The following is a 19,453-nucleotide window of genomic DNA, read 5'->3' as shown; positions in this document are numbered from 1 at the left end:
ACACGCACGCACGCACGCACACACACACACACACACACACACACACACACACACACACACACACACACACACACACACACACACAACTTAGATCCAACTGAGGTGCTTGCCCAAGTGCCTTGTCACTCATATACTCTTGATCTCTCTCTCTCTCTCTCTCTCTCTCTCTCTCTCTCTCTCTCTCTCTCTCTCTCTCTCTCTCTCTCTCTCTCTCTCTCTCTCTTTCTCTCTCTACTCTCTCTCTCTCCCTGTCCTCCTCAGTGGTGTAATATTTGTCAAGGTCCTTTGCCAGCTGAACTCACAGCGCTTTGCCAAAGTAAAAGTACTGTTGCCATTTTTGTTTGTTCGATACATCTGAAAAGAATTTCTGTACGACACAGGAGTGTTAATCGCAGTAGTTAGCCAGTTCGGCTCCACAGGACTGTGAGACAGAGGCGTTGTTTTCACAAGACTTTCTGGTAAAAAGAAGCGTGGCATAATAGACAAACACACATACAGAAAGACGTACAGGCAGCCAGGCATACAGACAAGCAGACGAACTTCACATCTACGCTATCGTAGCACTGGCGTGATTTGGATGTGTGTATATACATTACTTCCCAGTGCTTACCCATTTTTGCTGTTGTAACTCAGACAAACACCTAATAGCAAATACACGAGGATGCCACCGTGCACGTCAACAGCTGGTGTGCTCTGCAGTGATCGGGGAGGGTGGTGTTTGTAGTGGTGCGGCTGGCGCACGCCTGCGTAGAGGCTCTGCGTCGTAAACAGGATCTGTTTGTGTTTTTAATTGCCGTTGATATCAAAACACCCAGGCTCATGAATAAATGAAGGCTAGCCGCTAGACCCTCCGCGCTACTGCTGCCACTGGGCTGTGTTACTGTGTTCAAGGAGAGAAAATGAGTTTTACTGGGGTTAAACCACTGCGCCATCTGTTCATATTTCTCCTACTTTTCTTTTTATTTACGTGTTTGATAAACATGCAAACACACTGTTGAGGTCATATATGAACATGACATTATGCATCTGTAAATAAAACAACTACATAACTATGGTCCCTTTGATGCATGAATTTCCTGTTTGACATATTTGTACAGGACACCTACAAATTCCATACTGTGTTTTTATAAAGTACCAAGTATATTAAGAAAGCATTCTAGTAGTCCCACATAGTCCCACTTACAGAGCACAGTACTGGATTTCTAACTACACTGCTAATAATACATAACAGAGTTTACAGTCAGCATGACCTTATGTGTGTAATGCTAACTGGCACCTGCTCCCTCACATTTATCACTGCTGAACATTTTGCTTCTGATTCTCCTCGGACGCTCAGGTGGTGGTGAACAAGGCGGCTCTGATCGTGAACCAGCTGACCAGGAAGGAGGCGTCGCGGCGTGTGTTAGTGCAGTCGCCCCAGATGGTGGCGGCCGTGGTGAGGGCCATGCAGAGCACGGGCGACCTGGAGACGGCACGTTGCGCGGCCAGCGTCCTCCACAGCCTCTCGCACCAGCGCGAGGGCCTGCTCGCCATCTTCAAGTCTGGGGGCATCCCCGCGCTCGTTCGCATGCTGAGGTTAGACGGGAGGAGGGGGTCAGTCGGAGGAGGGGTGGGTGTGGGGGGGTGTGGGGGTGTGTGAATGGAGGAGGGGTTGCAGGTGGTGTGGGGTGGCTGGGGTTTAGTGTGCACTGAACCAGGACAGCAAATCAAGTGTCACTCCTGTTAATGTAGGAAGAACGTTGAATATGCTAGAATGCAGATTTTTTACAGGCATTATATGGGTGTGCAGGTGTGCTGCAGCGATAGATGTGCAGCGAATGACAGACAGTTGAATCGGCATGTTTAAGGTGCGAGCAGCGGAAAACAAGTCCCGGACTTGATATCAGAGCTTGAAGGATATCACAAGGGTGGCAAAAGATGGCACGGCATTCAAGTGACAGAAGAAGGCTAGATGGATGAATCAATGGATAGATGAAAGGAATGTCAAATTCTGGATCGTTCTTTAAAACGTTATTGGTCTTTAGTGTTTAGATTGAAAACTCCACACATATAGGCATATAGTCATATAGACAGACTCCCTCTAATATGCAGATTTTCACAAAAACTGCAAACCATTTCCAGATTTGAGCGCTTTTAAATTTCATACCAGCATGACCTACTGTGTCGGCTCATTGCTAGTTTACACTTTTCACACTCCCGAGTACTCAGAACAAGGCCTTTGTTGATCAGGGAAGAGAGTGCGGAGTTTGGAAGCTCTGCGTCCGAGCTGTGCGTCCAGCGGTTCAGGGACGGACTCTGCTGAACCTAGCTCAGGGGACTCAACTGCTGAGTCGTTCTCTAAAGCTTACCAGAAGGTCACATGCACTTTTGTTTACTAACATGAAAATAGGCCTTTTGGTTGGAAGTCTGAAATTTTCTTTGCTGTTATAGTGATTTTTCTCATTTGTTGTGTCGTTTTCTTGTGATTTTTGGTGTAGAACAGAGACCTATGACCTTTTTCAAGTTTGGTTTAAATGACATTCCATTAATACATATCATATACAGCAGCAAATAAACAAATGAAAAAACACTGAGCTTTAAAGTTTTCATAACATGCGTTGACATTTTAACCTACAGTGTCATGATACATTCTAATGTCACCAAAAATCCTTCAACAAAATTGACAAAAGCAGCTTTTATGAGCTTTTAAAAAGCATTTATAAATGTTCATGTATGATTATTTCAGATGTATTGAAGGGCGTATGTAGGGCGTATTTAAAAAGTATGTCATGTAGCCATCTAAAGAATTTCTAGATGTCTCCTTTAAGACAGTATTAAGCATGCACAGCCATGGGCTTCACTGTATTGACTGAGGTTTTATTGACTCACTGGAATGAAACTGGATTATCAACCAGCTGACTGAAATTAAGTAAGGTTAATTAATTAACCTTCTGCATTATTCTTAGCCATTATAATTAATATTCTAATAGTGTAGTATTATATCGTGCTGTTTCATTGCACCAATGACAAAATTTTATTTTATTTTTTGCAACTTTTACGTCACTGACAACCTGCACCAAAGGCATTAACTAATTCACATCTAGTACATAGACAGCCAACACAAAATCCACCTGGTTGAAACTAGTATTTTTCTTTTTAAGCCTGGCTTAAGCTATTTTTTTTTTCAGTATGTCTCCATGAAGTCCTGCCTCACCATGGTGCAGCACAGAACTTTCTGCCAACTCGTCTCCCACCCACCCCACCCCTCCCCACCCCACACCCTCCCCGCCGCTGTGCTCAGGGAACAGCCTGGGGCAAGGCGTGCTACACACGCAGCCAGCAGTGGTGGCTGGACTCAAACCGCACGCCGTGTTCAGTCCTGTCCTCCTGCGTCTGCCGGTTCGCGACGCCCCCTCCCCTCGGCACTGTCCACACTGCCCCCAGGCCACCTCATTATAATGCTGCTCCGGCGTGTGCCAGACTTGTCTGCTTTGCGGGGGTTTCATTCTCATGATGAGCAGAAGTGTGACTAGATTATAATTGTGAATTATTAACATGAATCATGACACCACAGCTAATAAGAAATGAATCAAACAATGTACTCTGTATGTAACAGCCTGTATGGTTTCCCTGATGCAAAATCTCCAAAGCATTGTGTAGATATTAGCAAGCACCAATAGGTATACATTTGAAGTAAAAAAAATGGATTCTCTGTTTCCCTGTGTTTTGGTTTGGACTCAGTTCCCCCATGGAGTCGGTGCTGTTCTACGCCATCACCACCCTGCACAACCTCCTCCTCCACCAGGAGGGGGCTAAGATGGCAGTGCGCCTGGCTGACGGCCTGCAGAAGATGGTTCCCCTGCTGAAGAAGAGCAACCCCAAGTTCCTGGCCATCACCACAGACTGCCTGCAGCTCCTGTCCTATGGAAACCAGGAGAGTAAGGTGAGAATGTGTGTGTGTGTGTGTGTGTGTGTGTGTGTGTGTGTGTGTGTGTGTGTGTGTGTGTGTGTGTGTGTGTGTGTGTGTGTGTGTGTGTGTGTGTGTGTTTTTTTTCTAGTGTTTCATGTGCTCTTGTATTTTCAAATCCTGGAAGATACTCTCAAGGAGGCTTTAATGTTATATGAAAGACACAAAGATTCCATACCATGCATTTTCAATGTGTGTGTGTTTATGTATGCCTGTGTGTGAAAGGCAGTGTGTTACATTGTAATGAGACTATATTGTACTGAAATAGATATACCAGATATTCTACTTTGTTTATAAATATGGATAAATTAGGTAAATTTAGCTGATTAGCTTGCTTATAATGACCAAACGCTGAGCTTTATAAGGCAGCTACCATGGCTAGCTAAATTACACAAATTAACAATAATAACCGGAGGGTGTGCTCCAACTATCTGATGATCACACTCCTCAACCTCTCCGGTAAGGTCTATGCAGGGGTTCTGGAGAAGAGAGTCCAGTTGATAGTTGAATCTCAGTTACAAGAGGAACAATGTGGGTTCCGTCCTGGTCGTGGAACATTGGACCAGCTTTTCACCCTTGCGAGGGTCCAAGAGGGGGTATGGAAGTATGCTCAACCAGTCCACATGTGTTTTGTGGCTGTGGAGAAGGCATTTGACTGTGTCCCTTGGGGATTCCTCTGGGGAGTGCCCTGGGAGTATAGGGTACTATGACCACTGCTATGGGCTATCCAGCAGAGGTGGGACCAAGTCAGTGTTTTGCAAGTCTCAAGTAAGTCCAAGTCTTTATACCTCAAGTCCCGAGTCAAGTCTCAAGCAAAGACACTCAAGTCAAGTCAAGTCTCGAGTCAAGACAGGCAACAGTCAAGTCAAGTCCCAAGTCTGAAACTTGGAATTTCAAGTCCTTTCGAGTCTTTTTTTTTTTTAAACCAATGTTGCAGGTATATTTTAAATGTAAATAATAGACATGCGTTTTAAATCTGTATTCTCCTCAAATCTTGATAAAACGTGCAACTGAAAACACGAAGTATAAAAAAAATTAAAATTACACCTCTTTATTGCACAGTTCAATTTGTTAAACTTAGCTGCAAAAATATTCAATTTTCCAGAAATAAATATTATGTGAAAAAGTCATAAGTAGAACTCCACGTTCAAATAAAAAGTGCTGATATTTTCACAGTACAATACAACGAACCATAACAGCATTTTCCCTCTCTTCTCTTATCTGGTTTCTTGGAGAACATGTGTGAGTGACACAAGACAAACAAATATAAGAACTGAACAATTAACAGGAATCTGCAACTTTAGACATTTCAGTAAACTATTCTGCATTGCATTTGCTGGCCAAAAGTCTGTATGTCATTTGTGCACGATGAATGATGTCCCCATAGCTGAAAACTCGCTCCACTTTTGTCAATATATTTTTTTCTCGACGTAGATGTCTTCAAATACACAATCCATGCTGAGATAGAACTGGATATTATGATGGTGACAGAGAGAGGCTCTCTTCCCCGAGTTCAGATACAGAACCCAGGGTTGCCAACTCTCACGCATTGAGCGTGAGACACACGCATTTGACCGTCTTCACACGCTCTCACGCCACACATCCGATTTCTCACGCCGGAAAAAAATCTAGTTTATTTACCTCTGATCCACATCTATGATTCAATGAGTTACTAGTTCGCTCTGGCACCAACCACTGGCGATCGATCGATCGCGATATAATACTTAATTTGTGTCCATTTTACACCCCGCCCGGTAAAAATGTATGTTCGCCAACCCCCCATTTGATTGGTTGTGCTGCAGCTCATGCACACACACACGTACAGAGTGTGGAAAAGCAGAGGACTGGTCTGCGTCAGAAGGACGGAAATGAAATTAATGGGGCGCACTTTATAAATATTAATATGCGTTTTAAAATTTAGATTTGGGGTAAAAAAAATGAAGTCTTTGCAAGTAAACAGGTTCAAGTCCAATTCAAGTCCCAAGTTATTGGTGTAAAAGTCCAAGTCAAGTCTAAGTCTCTGAATATTTTTTCAAGTCAAGTCAAAAGTCTTAATATTAATGACTCGAGTCTGACTCGAGTCCAAGTCATGTGACTCGAGTCCCCACCTCTGCTATCCAGTCCCTGTACAAATGGAGCATGAGCATGGTTCACATGGCTGGCGGTATGTCAGACTGATTTCCTGTTGGGGTTGGACTCCTTCAGGGTTGCCCTTTGTCACGGATTCTTTTGATAACTTTTATGGAGAGAATTTCCACACGTAGCCAAGCGGTGAAGGGTGTTCTGTCTCAGGACTGCATGTCTCCTTTCGTCTTCTGCAAAACGGCTGGGGTGAGAATCAGCACCTCTAAAACTGAGACCATGGTGCTCAGTCAGACAAGGGTGGAGATTAGTCCTTCCCTCAAGTGTAGGAGTTCAAGTATCTCGGGTTCTTGTTCACCAGTTAGGGAAGCATGGAACTGTAGGTTGACAGGCGGTATTGTGGTGAAGAGAGAGCTGAGCCAAAAGGCAAAGCTCTCAATTTACTGATCAATCTATGATCCGACTCTTACCTATGGTCACAAGCTCTGAGCAGTGGCAAAAAGAATTGCGGCTACAAGGGGATAAAATGAGTTTCCTCCACAGGCTGTCCAGGCTCTCCCTTAGAGATAGGGTGAGAAGTTCTGTCAGCCTGGAGAGAGTCAAAGTAAAGCTGCTGAGGTGGTTGGCCTTGGCGCCTCCCTGGTGAGGTGTTCCAGCCATGTCCAACTGGGAGAGGACCCCAGAGAAGACCCAGGACACACTGGAGAGATTATATCACTTGGCTGTCCTCAGAAGAGGTGGCTGGGGAGAGGGAAACATGGACCTCCTTGCTTAAGCTGGGCGTACACTGTACGATATTTTAAATCGTGTACTCAGCTCCAGCTCAAACTGTACGACTAAATCGCAGGGTTTAAAAGTTCACAGCTCACGATTCATATACTCACACTATACGACCCGACACTCTCATGCGATCTCACGAGGAGCGATTTGAATTTCAAACATGTTTGATATTCTTGCGACGCTACGATTTCTGATCGGGAGTTGGTCGTGAGGTGTGAATCGCTCCTCGTTTACCTGGGTAAACTACACGATGCACGACACGCAATTGAGCCGAAACTCGGCCCGATCACAGAAATAGTCGCACGAGTGAAAAATCGGCTGAAAATGGGCCAAAAATTGCACAGTGTACGCCCAGCTTTAGGCTACTGCCCCCGCGACTTGGATGGATGGATGGATGAAAAAAATGTTCTTACTAACATAGAATCCATTTCCTAAATGTATTTATTAACTATTTCACTTGTTTAAAAAAACTGAACATCTGTCACCATTACTGCAACACTTTTTTTCAAAGATTTTCCAGATGTTTTTTCTTTTTTTTTTTGAGCATACTCAACTTTAAAAATTTTTATTGTACTACAACATCAAAAACTAGTTTGTATTAATAATTAGTATGCAAATGGGACACTCCCTCATTAAATATGCACGCTTTGGATAGCTCAGTGTGCCAGTCCTGTAGATTAGAGATTTGATTTTGAGTGTTTTCTGCCTCTGTTTGCACTCTAGCTGATCATCCTAGCTAATGGTGGCCCAGAGAGTTTGGTGTCCATCATGAGGAGCTACAACTACGAGAAACTGCTGTGGACCACAAGCAGGGTGCTCAAGGTGCTCTCTGTCTGTCCCAGTAACAAGCCAGCCATCGTGGACGCCGGTGAGCAGACATGTGTTTGTCCATGTGCTTTGGCGTATGTCTGAGTGAGTGTGTGTGGGTTTCATGAGCCTACATGCGTCACACCACTTTTTACCAAGAGTAGTTTGCTGTTAGTGCCACCCACTTGCTAATGCATTAAAGGTGCATTAAAACAGGACCGCATGTGTTTCTCTGAGAATTCAGGAAAATGAATGGTCAAATGCAGCAGAGCTGGTGCTGTTTCATTAGATAATTATTTGTGCAGAATTCTGTTAGAGTACAGGCTGGTCTTTCTTGTGCCTTTCTTTCTCTCTGATTGGCTCTCTCTCTCTCCCTTTTCTCTCATCATAAGGGTTGGTATTAGGTTTAGTTCCAGAAGGACATTTTAGCATGTTTCTCCCTTCTTAGCGGGTTGGCTCCCGTTCTTTCTGTTTTGTTTTTGAACAGTAATCTCCCTCTTTGGCAGATGCCGCACCACACTGAGGCTCTGCGTTATTCTGCCCCCTCTCTCTCCTTTCAGCAATAAAGAATTCAATTTATCTGCATAGGTTTCAGAATGCCTCTCTTTTTCGCCACACTGTGGGCGGTGTGTGGAGAAGCCCAGACGCTCATCCTCCCCACTAGGGAGCTATATGGTGCCGCTGGACAGGTTCCTAAGTCCCATTTTGCTCCTCTGCCCACTCTGAGTTTGGTTATTGTGGCCGCTCTAAAAACCCCGTTCCCTGTGTTTGGCAGGGGGCATGCAAGCTCTCGGCCAGCACCTAACCGGCTCGAGCCAGCGCCTCGTTCAGAACTGCCTGTGGACTCTGAGGAACCTGTCCGACGCTGCTACCAAACAGGTGGGTTGCGTGCATTCTTGTTGTTGTAACCGTGGTTTTGTCTGTCTGTGTGCTGGGACCGATTGATAAGCAGCTACTTGTTTCCATCTTTGAAACATGGGTATCATTTCAGCCACACCATGGCAAAATGGTCTAATTTATTCTCATGTCCTTTTAGGCTTGATTCGCTGTGAAAATTAGTCAGAGCCAGAATGAAATAAAATAATTAGAATTAGCAGCCCCGAGTGAAGTTTTTTTTCTGAAACAATAGTTTCAGAAGTTTTGGGGAATGCATTAATCTGGTTCTGTACAACCTCTGATAAAGAGGGTTATATTTTGCATACGTTTACAAGCACAGTGATCTGCACCAGGATATTATAGCAATATCGTTTCACAGTCATACCCTAATGCTTACCACCAGAACTGGACAAGTCCAACAGAAATATCAAGGACTGAACTTTACAGTGCAACTTTACAGCCCACGAAAAGAGAAATGTTAGTTCCCCTGGTAAATCCTTTCAGTTATGTGTTCCTTGGGGAATTGTGAAGGATTTTTCATGTTCCTCTGCCCATAGAGTGTATTTGTAACTCCAGTTCATGAACCTGTTCATTTCACAAATGTGTATGAAACACCTGAAAAGCGCATGAGCACTCCAGGAGCCCAGAAGAGAGACCAGGAGACCAGGAGAGAGAGCAGGAAAGAGACCAAGAGAGACCAGCTGTTGTTTGGAATGCAGTACACTGGAACAGGGGAGATGTTTTTATAGAAAGTCTTATTCACTATATATACGGTATGGCCTACATTCCTCTACAGGAGCAGAATGAGGGACCTGTATAGCCATGGATGCTGCATTTGAGTGGCAGAGTCTGTGTGAATATAGCAGCTGTAATGTCTAATGTGCACAGTGACTGCTCCCCTCCGTCTCACGCACAGTTAGAGAGGACTGCGTCCTTCAGCTCCCACAGCACAGAACTCATTTCACATGCAGATCCGTAAGCCGTCTACACTTGTCCTGTGTGTCATGCGCACATTCCGAGATTTGTGTTGCTGTAGGAACACAGGCACTGGAATCTTAAGAGCATGCATGACATGAAAATGTAGTCTGTACAGGGAGGTTTAGGATATTTGTAACTGGTTTAATTTCCATGGTGAACTAATGGCTGAATGTCCTTGTTAAAATCTTTCTTTCCATATGAAGCATACATGATCCATTTAGTCTGTTAAAAAGCTCTGGTCTTCATCTGAGACGTCAGTGTTCTGAACTGTATCAAATCTGTTTTTTTATAGGGGGGTGGGCAGGAATCATAAACAGTAGGTTAAGCCATTATTTAGCAACCCTTGTTGATTCATTCAAGAAAAATAAATTTAAATAAAAAATGTTCAAAATATTACTGAACACTTTGAAAGTACATTTAAGCTAGCGTTAACAGCTAGTGTTACAGATGCCTATAAATAAAGCACAATAATTTAATAGCTTAAATACAGACAAAACACCAAAGAAAACTAGAGAGAGTAGAGGAGACTGTTGATGAGGCCTGTGAAACTGATTAGTGTGTATGTGTGGCTGTACACTGGTGAATATGCACAGGCATGGCCCTTGTTAAGACTCTATTAACGTTCATTAAACATGAATTAATGGTTGAATAAAAAGGGGCTATACAGCCTTAAATAAAAGTTCAAAGTCCATAGGTCAAGGACTGTACAAGGAGTAGTGCATGTAAATCAAACTGATAGTGTTTCAAACTATATTCTAACATGCAGTGTTTTTGAAAACTGGTGCGTTTGCTCACTTTTTGGTGAGAAGCTTTGCTGTAATTTAGTTTCAAATAGTGGCATTGGCATAATCAAGCTTGCTTAGCAGCAAATCGAGCAGGGAAGCTTCACGACCGTCTGGTGACAATCACAGGGTGGTCTGCCAGCACCCTGCCCTGTGACTGTTTGCGTCACAGACACATATTTGATTGGCACATTTTGTGTCATGGTTTATTTCATAATGGTCCTCTAAACCGAATGACTGCAAATGTCACCGTGCCCTTCCCTTCCTCTCCTATCTGCTGCCCGCTCTGTAATCTTCAACGTGCTTCCTTCTTTAGCACAGCTTTGCACTCAGTGCTCAGCAGTGTTGAGACTCCCAGATGTTAAGACATTTGGCAGTTGGCCAATTTGGTTTTTTTTTTACTTAAGGATTAATACATGCGCAGGCAAACCAGCCCTACTGCTGTTGCATTTGTGATGGATATTTCAGAACGATCGTAGTAAAGTAATCGCTGTTAAGAGCCTTACACTTGGTTGGAGAAGCAAATGGCTCGGTGCAGTTTTATTTGCCTAACCAGTAAGGCCTAAGCTCCGTGCTGCAGGGACTTTCTTTACATTATTGTGCACATTATTGTGTAATTGCCGTATGATCAAATAAGGAAGCTTGATTATGGTGCACTATGTTTCTTTCTGTGCAGAGAGCAGCAGTGAACAGATGTGGATGTTAAAAGTTCATTAAGGGCCAGTGTGTTTAAAAAAAAAAAAGAAATAACACACTATCGAACCTCCCTTTTACTCCACTCTGCTCGGGGTCTGTCATTAGTGCTTATTGGACTTGCCCATTACTGGAGATACCCAAGGCTTAATTACTGACGTGACCACTTACTCGACCCCTTATTTGTGCATATATGTTGGTAAAATCGCTGTTTGAGATGAGTTTGGTGGTAAAACCGTATGTAACAAATAGCGTCCATGGTTTGGTGTTACTGTCACACCTCGCTGGATCTCCGTCCCAACACTCTTTCACCGCCTCTGTCTGTTTTTCTTCACCCCTCAGGAAGGTCTGGACGGGCTCCTGCAGGTACTGGTGAGCCAGCTAAGCTCAGACGACGTGAACATGCTCACGTGCGCCACGGGCATCCTGTCCAACCTCACGTGCAACAATGCACGCAACAAGGCTCTGGTGGCCCAGAGTGGGGGCGTGGAGGCGCTGATCCACGCTGTGCTGCGGGCTGGGGAGAAGGAGGATGTCGCCGAGCCGGCTGTCTGTGCCCTGCGCCACCTCACCAGCCGTCACCCAGACGCAGAGTTGGCCCAGAATGCAGTGCGCCTACACTACGGCATCCCCGCCATCACGAAGCTCCTGGGCCAGCCGCATTACTGGCCTGTTGTCAAGGTGAGTGTGTGTGTGTGTGTGTGTGTGTGTGTGTGTGTGTGTGTGTGCATGCTTATGTGTACAAGTGTGTACACGCAAGGCAGTGACAGACTGCACTGCAGCAGTCTTAAAACAATATATCCTTTTCTCTGTGGCGTCAAGACGAAGGGGCAGGTGGCTAGTCTCAGGGCTGTGCTAATACAACAGGGAGCGGGCTGGAATTTGGCAATGATGGATATGTGATTTTTGGCTGGATTTTGGCCAGCTGAGAGAAAACCTGCATCAGTTCTAAGGATGCTGAGATGAAGAGCTCTCTGCAAACACACACACACACACGCACACACACACAGAAACACGGACACACACAGAAAAACGGACACACACACACACACACACACACACACACACACACACACACACACACACACACACACACACACACACAGTCCTCTGCTGACTGGCACACAGGAGAAAGGCTTTGGATTGCATGCAGTGCTGTAATGATATGGACTAGCTAACAAGGAGAGGCTTTTTGCAAGACCTCAGTTCTTATTTGATCTCTGAATGACAGAATATGACTTTTGGGTTTCTACATATTTTGTAGAATTTGAGGAACAAATTAGCCTTATGGTTTTACCAAAATATTTAATGACTATCTCCTGGACAACCACTGTCTGTATAGTTATGAGGCTATTAGGTTTGTTAAGGTTTGTGCTTGGCTTGTGCTTGGATAATGTTTTGTTTTCTTTTCGTTTGATGTTAGAAGCAGTGTATTAGTAGTTGTTAGTAAGACTGCAGGTCAATCTCTGTCTTTCCTTTAAAGCTTTTTCCAGTGGTTTCTTGACTCCTCAAGGATAAGAAAGCTTGTATTAAGGTATGGCTGTCTGCGATTGGCTACTTCCAGGATGGAATCTGTGATTCGCTCAGTGGATGCAGGACTGCGACATGCATGATGTCCTGCTCAGTTGCATCAGTGCACTGGGGTGTAAGGACGTGTGTGTGTGTGTGTGTGTGTGTGTGTGTGTGTGTGTGTGTGTGTGTGTGAGGGAGAGAGAGAGAGAGAGAGAGAGCTCTGATCTGTTCTGTGCGAGCGTATCGATCCAGAAAATGCCTGGCTTCTGAACTGCTATGGTACATTCCACAACCAGGAGAAGCAAACGTTGAGGCATGTATCCAAGGCACTGCTAATAGACAAGATTATTTTTAATGGTTGACAATACAATTTCTGCTGTATCTTATGATAGTCAGTGTCTGAAATGAAACATTATATCATTATATATATTGTTTTATATCATTATATATATATTGTTTTATTCACTCAGCAAAGGTGTAAAAATATTGCATGAAACACAGAAATTAGAATATACACTATATTGCCAAAAGTATTCACTCACCTTCCTTGACTCACATATGAGCTTATGTGACATCCCATTCCTAATCCATAGGGTTCAATATGACGTTGGTCCACCCTTTGCAGCTAGAACAGCTTCAGCTCTTCTGGGAAGGCTGTCCACAAGGTTTAGGAGTTTGTTTATGGGGATTTTGACCATTCTTCCAGAAGTGCATTTGTGAGGGTTACATACTGATGTTGGACGAGAAGGCCTGGCTCTCAGTCTCTGCTCTATTTCATCCCAAAGGTGTTCTATCGGGTTGAGGTCACACCAAACCCTGCCAACCATGTCTTTATGGACCTGGTCGATGTGGTCATGTTGGAAGAGGAAGGGGCCAGTTCCAAACTGTTCCCACAATGTTGGGAGCATGAAATTGTCCAAAATGTCTTGGTATGCTGAAGCTTTCAGAGTTCCTTTCACTGGAACTAAGGGGCCACGCCCAGCTCCTGAAAAACAACCCCACACCATAATTCCCCCTCCACCAAACTTTACACTTGGCACAATGCAGTCAGACAAGTATCGTTCTCCTGGCAACCGCCAAATCCAGACTCGTCCATCAGATTGCCAGATGGAGAAGCGCGATTCGTCACTCCAGAGAAGTTGCTCTAGAGTCCAGTGGCGGCATGCATTACACCACTGCCTCTGACGCTTTGCATTGCACTTTAATGGCTTGGATGCAGCTGCTCGACCATGGAAACTCTTTCCATGAATCCCCTCACTGTGCACTGAGCTAATCTGAAGGCCACATGAAGTGATTTTTGCAGGATGTCTGCAGAAAGTTGGCCACCTCTTGGCACTGTGCGCTTCAGCATCCGCTGACCCCGCTCCCGTCAGTTTACGTGGTCTACCACTTCGTGGCTGAGTTGCTGTCGTTCCCAAACACTTCCATTTCCTTACAATACAGCAGACAGTTAACTGGAATATTCAGGAGCAAGGAAATGTCACCACTGGATTTGTTGCACAGGTGGCATCCTATCACAGTTCCACGCTGAAATTCACTGAGCTCCTGAGAGTGACCCATTCTTTCACAAATGTTTGTAGAAACAGTCTGCATGCCTAGGTGCTTAATTTTAGACACCTGTGGCCATGGAAGTGATTTGAACACCTGATTCCAATAATTTCGATGGGTGAGTGAATATAGTGTGTGTGTGTGTGTGTATGTGTGTGTGTGTGTGTGTGTGTGTGTGTGTGTGTGTGTGTGTGTATGTATATATATATATATATATATATATATATATATATATATACACTCCCTGTTATTAAGTACACCTTGCTTGTACCGGGTTGGATCCCTTTTTGCCTTCAGAACTGCTTTAATCCTTTGTGGCAGATTCAACAAGGTACTGGAAACATTCCACCATATTGACATGATAGCATCACGCAGTTGCTGTTTGTGGGCTGCACATCCATGATATGAATCTCCCGTTCCACCACATCCCAAAGGTGCTCTATTGGATTGAGAGCTGATGACTGTGGAGGCCATTCAAATACAGTGAAGTCATTGTCGTGTTCAAGAAACAAGTCTGAGATGATTCACGCTTTATGACATGGCGCGTTATCCTGCTGGAAGTAGCAATCAGAAGAAGAGGTACACTGTGGTCATAAAGGAATGGACATGGTCAGTAACAATACTCAGGTAGGTTGTGGCTTTGAAACAATGCTCAGTTGGTGCAAATGGGCTCCTAAGTGTGCCAGGAAAATATCCCCCACACTATTGCACCACCACCACCAGCCAGAATCTCTGATATACGGCAAGATGGATGCATGCTTTCATGTTGGTGATGCCAAATTCTGACCCTACCCTCCGAATGTTGCAACATAAATTGTGAATCATCAGACCAAGCAATGTTTTTGCAATCTTCTATTGTCCAAATTTGGTGAGCCTGTGTGAATTGTAGCCTCAGTTTCCTGTTCTTAGCTGACAGGAGTGGCACCTGGTGTGGTCTTCTGCTGCTGTAGCCCATCCACCTCAAGTTTTGACGTGTTGGACATTCAGAGATGCTCTTCTGCCAACAGAACTGCCGCTCACTGGATATTTTTCCTTTTTCGGGCCATTCTCTGTAAAACCTAGAGATGGTTGTGCATGAAAATCCCAGTAGATCAGCAGTTTCTGAAATACTCAGACCAGCCCGCCTAGCACCAACAACCATGGCACGTTCAAAATCATTAAATCAACTTTCTTCCTCATTTTCATGCTCGGTTTGAACTGCAGCAGATCGTCATGGCCATGTCTACATACCTAAATGCAATAAGTTGCTGACACGTGATTGGCTGATTTGATATTTGTGTGATTTGAGCAGTTGGACAGGTGTACTTAATAAAGTGACCAGGGGGGTGTACATATGTGTGCATGTGTGTGTGTGTGTGTGTGTGTGTGTGTGTGTGTGTGTGTGTGTGTGTGTGTGTATAATCATACATTATATAAAAATTTGCTTTGGGATGTCTGGCATTGACACAACTAAATTAAAATCTGTTTCCAACCCTTTTAAGCAGCATTAGGAATGCTAGAGTCTGCTGGAATGCACAAACGGAGGGGGAGTGGACAATGGAGACACTTACATGAACAGAGATTCACTTCACAGTACTGGAACAGAGATTCACTTTACAGTACAGGAACAGAGATTCATAGTATAGGCACAGAGATTCACTTCACAGTACAGGCACAGAGATTCACGTCACAGTACAGGAACAGAGATTCACTTCACAGTCGGGCACAGAGATTCACTTCACAGTACTGGAACAGAGATTCACTTCACAGTACAGGAACAGAGATTCACTTCACAGTACAGGAACAGAGATTCACTTCACACTACAGGAACAGAGATTCACTTCACAGTACAGGAACAGAGATTCACTTAACAGTACAGGAACAGAGATTGACTTCACGGTACAAGAATAGAGATTCACTTCACAGTACAGGAACAGAGATTCATTTCACGGTACTGGAATGGAGCCTGAGAAGCAGGGCCTTTAATGTTTATCTCCTATTGCATGTGTCCAGCTGTGGGTTCTGTAATGAGCTGGCGTAGGAAGTGTGGAATATCGTTGGTTAATGTAGTGTAATGAAGGTGTGAATGCTTTGCAGAACATCCTCTCTGCCCAGATGTCTGGTTAGTAGGCAAAGCAAGGAAGACTTGTCTAACAGTGACAAGGCTGTCAGACACTATAACTGACAACAAAGGATGTAAAACTTTTGGTAAAAGAGCAGACAGGATCAGTCATACATCATGTGTCTATATCAAAAGACTCATATGTGTTGTGATGCGCTTCTGTTAAAACATGAAAAAATGAAAAAATCGAACATTATTAAATATAGCAGGTTTTGATCAGAAAATTTTGATTAAAATATTGTGAAGGAGAATTCCAACCTTTTAAATCCTTTTAAATGTCATGTGTGTTTTATATGCGTTATTATTAGCGGTTGTGAAAATTCGTGAATGTCAGTGAGTTGACTCTAAATTTAATTAAAAATGCTATTTAGCCAGCCAGGGATGCTCTCCCAGGATGGAGGGTTTGCACGCTTCAGTTGGCTAAGAAACAGACATGACTCAGAATAAATGGAGCTAAGATCAATTGTTCATCCATTGAAGCATGTTAAGATAGCCTGTTAATACTATCTGGAGATTTAAAAAAATACCCTTCAAATATGGGATTTAATTTGCCAGTATTGCCTTTTTTGCAATATTTATATTGCCTTCTGATTACTAGGACCCTGAGAGTTGAATGCACAGAGGAATAAGGTGAATTCCAACAAACTTGGAGAACGACATAATAGTTCCATCACAAATGTTATCAAAAGCTTTGACTTTTACAGTGCAATACTGCTGTCTCCCCATAGGCCACTGTGGGCTTGATCCGCAACTTGGCACTCTGTCCAGCCAATCAAGCTCCACTTAGGGAGGCAGGAGCCATTCCACGATTGGTTAACCTGCTGCTGAAGGCTCATCAAGACACACAGAGACTTGGCTCTAGTGCCCAGCAAACATACCAGGTCAGTTGTCAGTTGTAACATACGTTACAGGACCCTTCATATTCTCCTCACTGTGCTTTTACGTCATTAGCATGCTCCCTCTGTTACAAACTAGCATATGATATTGAGTCTATGTTCAGCGTGCAATATAATAAAGAAACTCAGTCACGTGCTCTGTGTAACTCAGTGCTTAGTCATGTTCTCTTTCAGGTCATCCCCAAGACGTTCTTTGTCATACTCTGTAAAGGTGTTGCCTCTGAACAGAGCTTGCTGTACCAGCTTGGTGCAGTGTGTTCATCTTGGAAAAATGGGCCTTAAATGTACGGTGAAATTTGAGCAGAAGCTGCCAGTGTTTTGTGTTTTAATATTACCATGGAAGATGGCAACACCAGATTTTACTAGGTGTTCAAGTCCCCTTAGAGACTAACAGCATTTTTTTTTATTGTGGAACTACACTATTTATTGCAGTAGAGCTTCTAAGTAAGAGTTCTGCTGTCAACAATTCAGTTCTATTTTCATCAGATGTAGCTCAGTGATTAAACGAGGTCATGGTGAGTTCGACTCGGAACTGTGGGAAATAAAAGGATTAGGTTTACTGATGACTGCATCAGTACAGTCAGTATCTCCATATCCTTGTATATAAATTCTGTCAAGCCACAGGTCAAACAAACAAATGTAGAATGATCTTATTCCTTCAGTGTGGTCAAAGGAATGGTGAAAATTTAAATTTACATAGTGAACACATTCCTTTCCTCTCTGGTTTCCCTTACCTGAAATGTATCTGATCTGCCAAGATATGGTTGGTGTCTGCTGTCTGTATCATTAATTTTGACTACGGGGTTAATAATGCTAATAGCTAATAGAAATGTATCTTACTGGGCATCTTTTTTTAAATAAGTGCTTTTCACACATTTTCCACCAAACCACATCTGGCTCTTATATAATATATAACACAAACAAGACCCCATAGTTACGTACTGTTATTTACAAAAACAAACCAAAATTCACAGCATAGGGGCAGCTATTATGCAAAGGTGTGAGCTATGAAGATAGCTTACTATAGTTGTGCATTAACCTCGCCTTAACAGCCTTGACTTAACAGTGTTGTTTTAGGTAAGTGTGTGACGGTTAGGACATGAATTCAGAACATGAAACATTCCTGGTGAAACCTCCATTGCTGCACCGCAGAACCAAGCGTGCAAACGTCAGATACATAATGTCTCTTGACTGGTTGATTTGGAGTAAATGAAAAAATTGCATAAATTAGATTTTAAATATTAATATTGTGTTTAACAGCCTGACAGTTTTAAGTTGATGTTGGGGGTTTTAAATTACAGTAGTGAATCTTCAGCTATATGGTGTGTTAATGACAGTTATGCTAGCAGTAATGTACTGGAATTTGGAAAGATTTGTTAAATGTTTTGTGGACACAACATTTAGTACAGAACTGCTGCTTTCCAATATTTCTATCAAGTAACAATAAATTATGGTGAATGTTTTTCCCCTGTATGTAGAGGTAATTGATTTTGACCACTGTTTTACTACTGTGTAAAATGACCAAGGTGATTAAATGGCTGGCTAAGGCGAGCTGCTCATTTTAAGCTTAGCAAGCCTGCTTAATCAGGCTTGTGTTCAGTTCAAATGGGTGAAAGTGTATGTGTGTCCCTGCAGAATACAGCTTAAGGTTTTCTGTCCTAGCCTCAAAGAGCCGACCCCTTTAGTCACTTTCTTATGTAGGTCAGAAGCCCCAGAAGCCAGGCACAAGCTACAGACAAATTAGCATTAGACTAAGAAGAAGGAAATTCAGTAATATAAAGCACAAGATGTTAGTGTTGGTGGTATCAACCAGAACACTGTCCCTGGCCAGCGAGGTCCTTCTCATACTCTCCTTCAGTTGAATCTTAATTGGAAGATAAACAAAAGCTGGTCAAGATTGCTGTCTTTCTTACACTTTCTCTCTCTCTCTTTCCCATTTATCCTGTCTCCACAGGACGGAGTGCGCATGGAGGAGATAGTGGAAGGCTGTACCGGAGCCCTCCACATCCTAGCCAGAGATCCGATCAATAGGGGTGAGATAGCCAGCATGCAGACCATTCCTCTGTTTGTGCAGGTAAGACACACATGTCCTTGCTGGCCTATTGTGAGTGTATGTGTCCAATGGGTGCATGGGTGTTTGGCACTGGGCTTGGTTTTGCTATTAATCTGCACAAACATATTCTTCTAGCTCTTGAGTCTGAGACATTAATGATCAAAGGCTGAGACAGTAACAGTCAGAGGCTGAGACATTAACAGCTAGAGCCCGAGACATTCACGGTTCAGTTTCACTTCAGCAACGCTCATCTTGAATGAATGGCACAAATTAAATTGTTGCAAAATCAACTAATATAGACATAAACTATAGAACAAACAGGTATTATAGAAGGTATTAGCTTTAAATTTGTGTTTCTCTGTCTGTCCCTATGTCCCTCTCTCTCTCTCTGATCTCCTA

The 19,453-nt window shown here is 43.4% G+C and overlaps 1 protein-coding gene across 2 annotated transcripts in view; it reads left to right on the top strand.

Annotated features, from left to right (window-relative positions):
* The window catches only part of jupb (junction plakoglobin b), a 64,140-nt gene that overhangs the window by 35,353 nt on the left and 9,334 nt on the right, over positions 1–19,453 (top strand). For both annotated transcript variants that reach the window (XM_077008241.1, XM_077008240.1), the window contains exons 5-11: positions 1,337–1,575; positions 3,721–3,922; positions 7,532–7,676; positions 8,391–8,494; positions 11,287–11,625; positions 16,834–16,986; positions 18,956–19,075. In XM_077008241.1, the coding sequence (XP_076864356.1) occupies positions 1,337–1,575; positions 3,721–3,922; positions 7,532–7,676; positions 8,391–8,494; positions 11,287–11,625; positions 16,834–16,986; positions 18,956–19,075 (1,302 nt within the window). The remainder of the gene's footprint in view (positions 1–1,336; positions 1,576–3,720; positions 3,923–7,531; positions 7,677–8,390; positions 8,495–11,286; positions 11,626–16,833; positions 16,987–18,955; positions 19,076–19,453) is intronic.

This window comes from Brachyhypopomus gauderio, chromosome 6 (genome assembly GCF_052324685.1).
Source record: "Brachyhypopomus gauderio isolate BG-103 chromosome 6, BGAUD_0.2, whole genome shotgun sequence".
Taxonomy (NCBI): domain Eukaryota; kingdom Metazoa; phylum Chordata; class Actinopteri; order Gymnotiformes; family Hypopomidae; genus Brachyhypopomus; species Brachyhypopomus gauderio.
The sequence above is the reverse complement of the archived record's forward strand: the minus strand, read 5'-3'. Positions and strand labels throughout refer to the sequence as shown.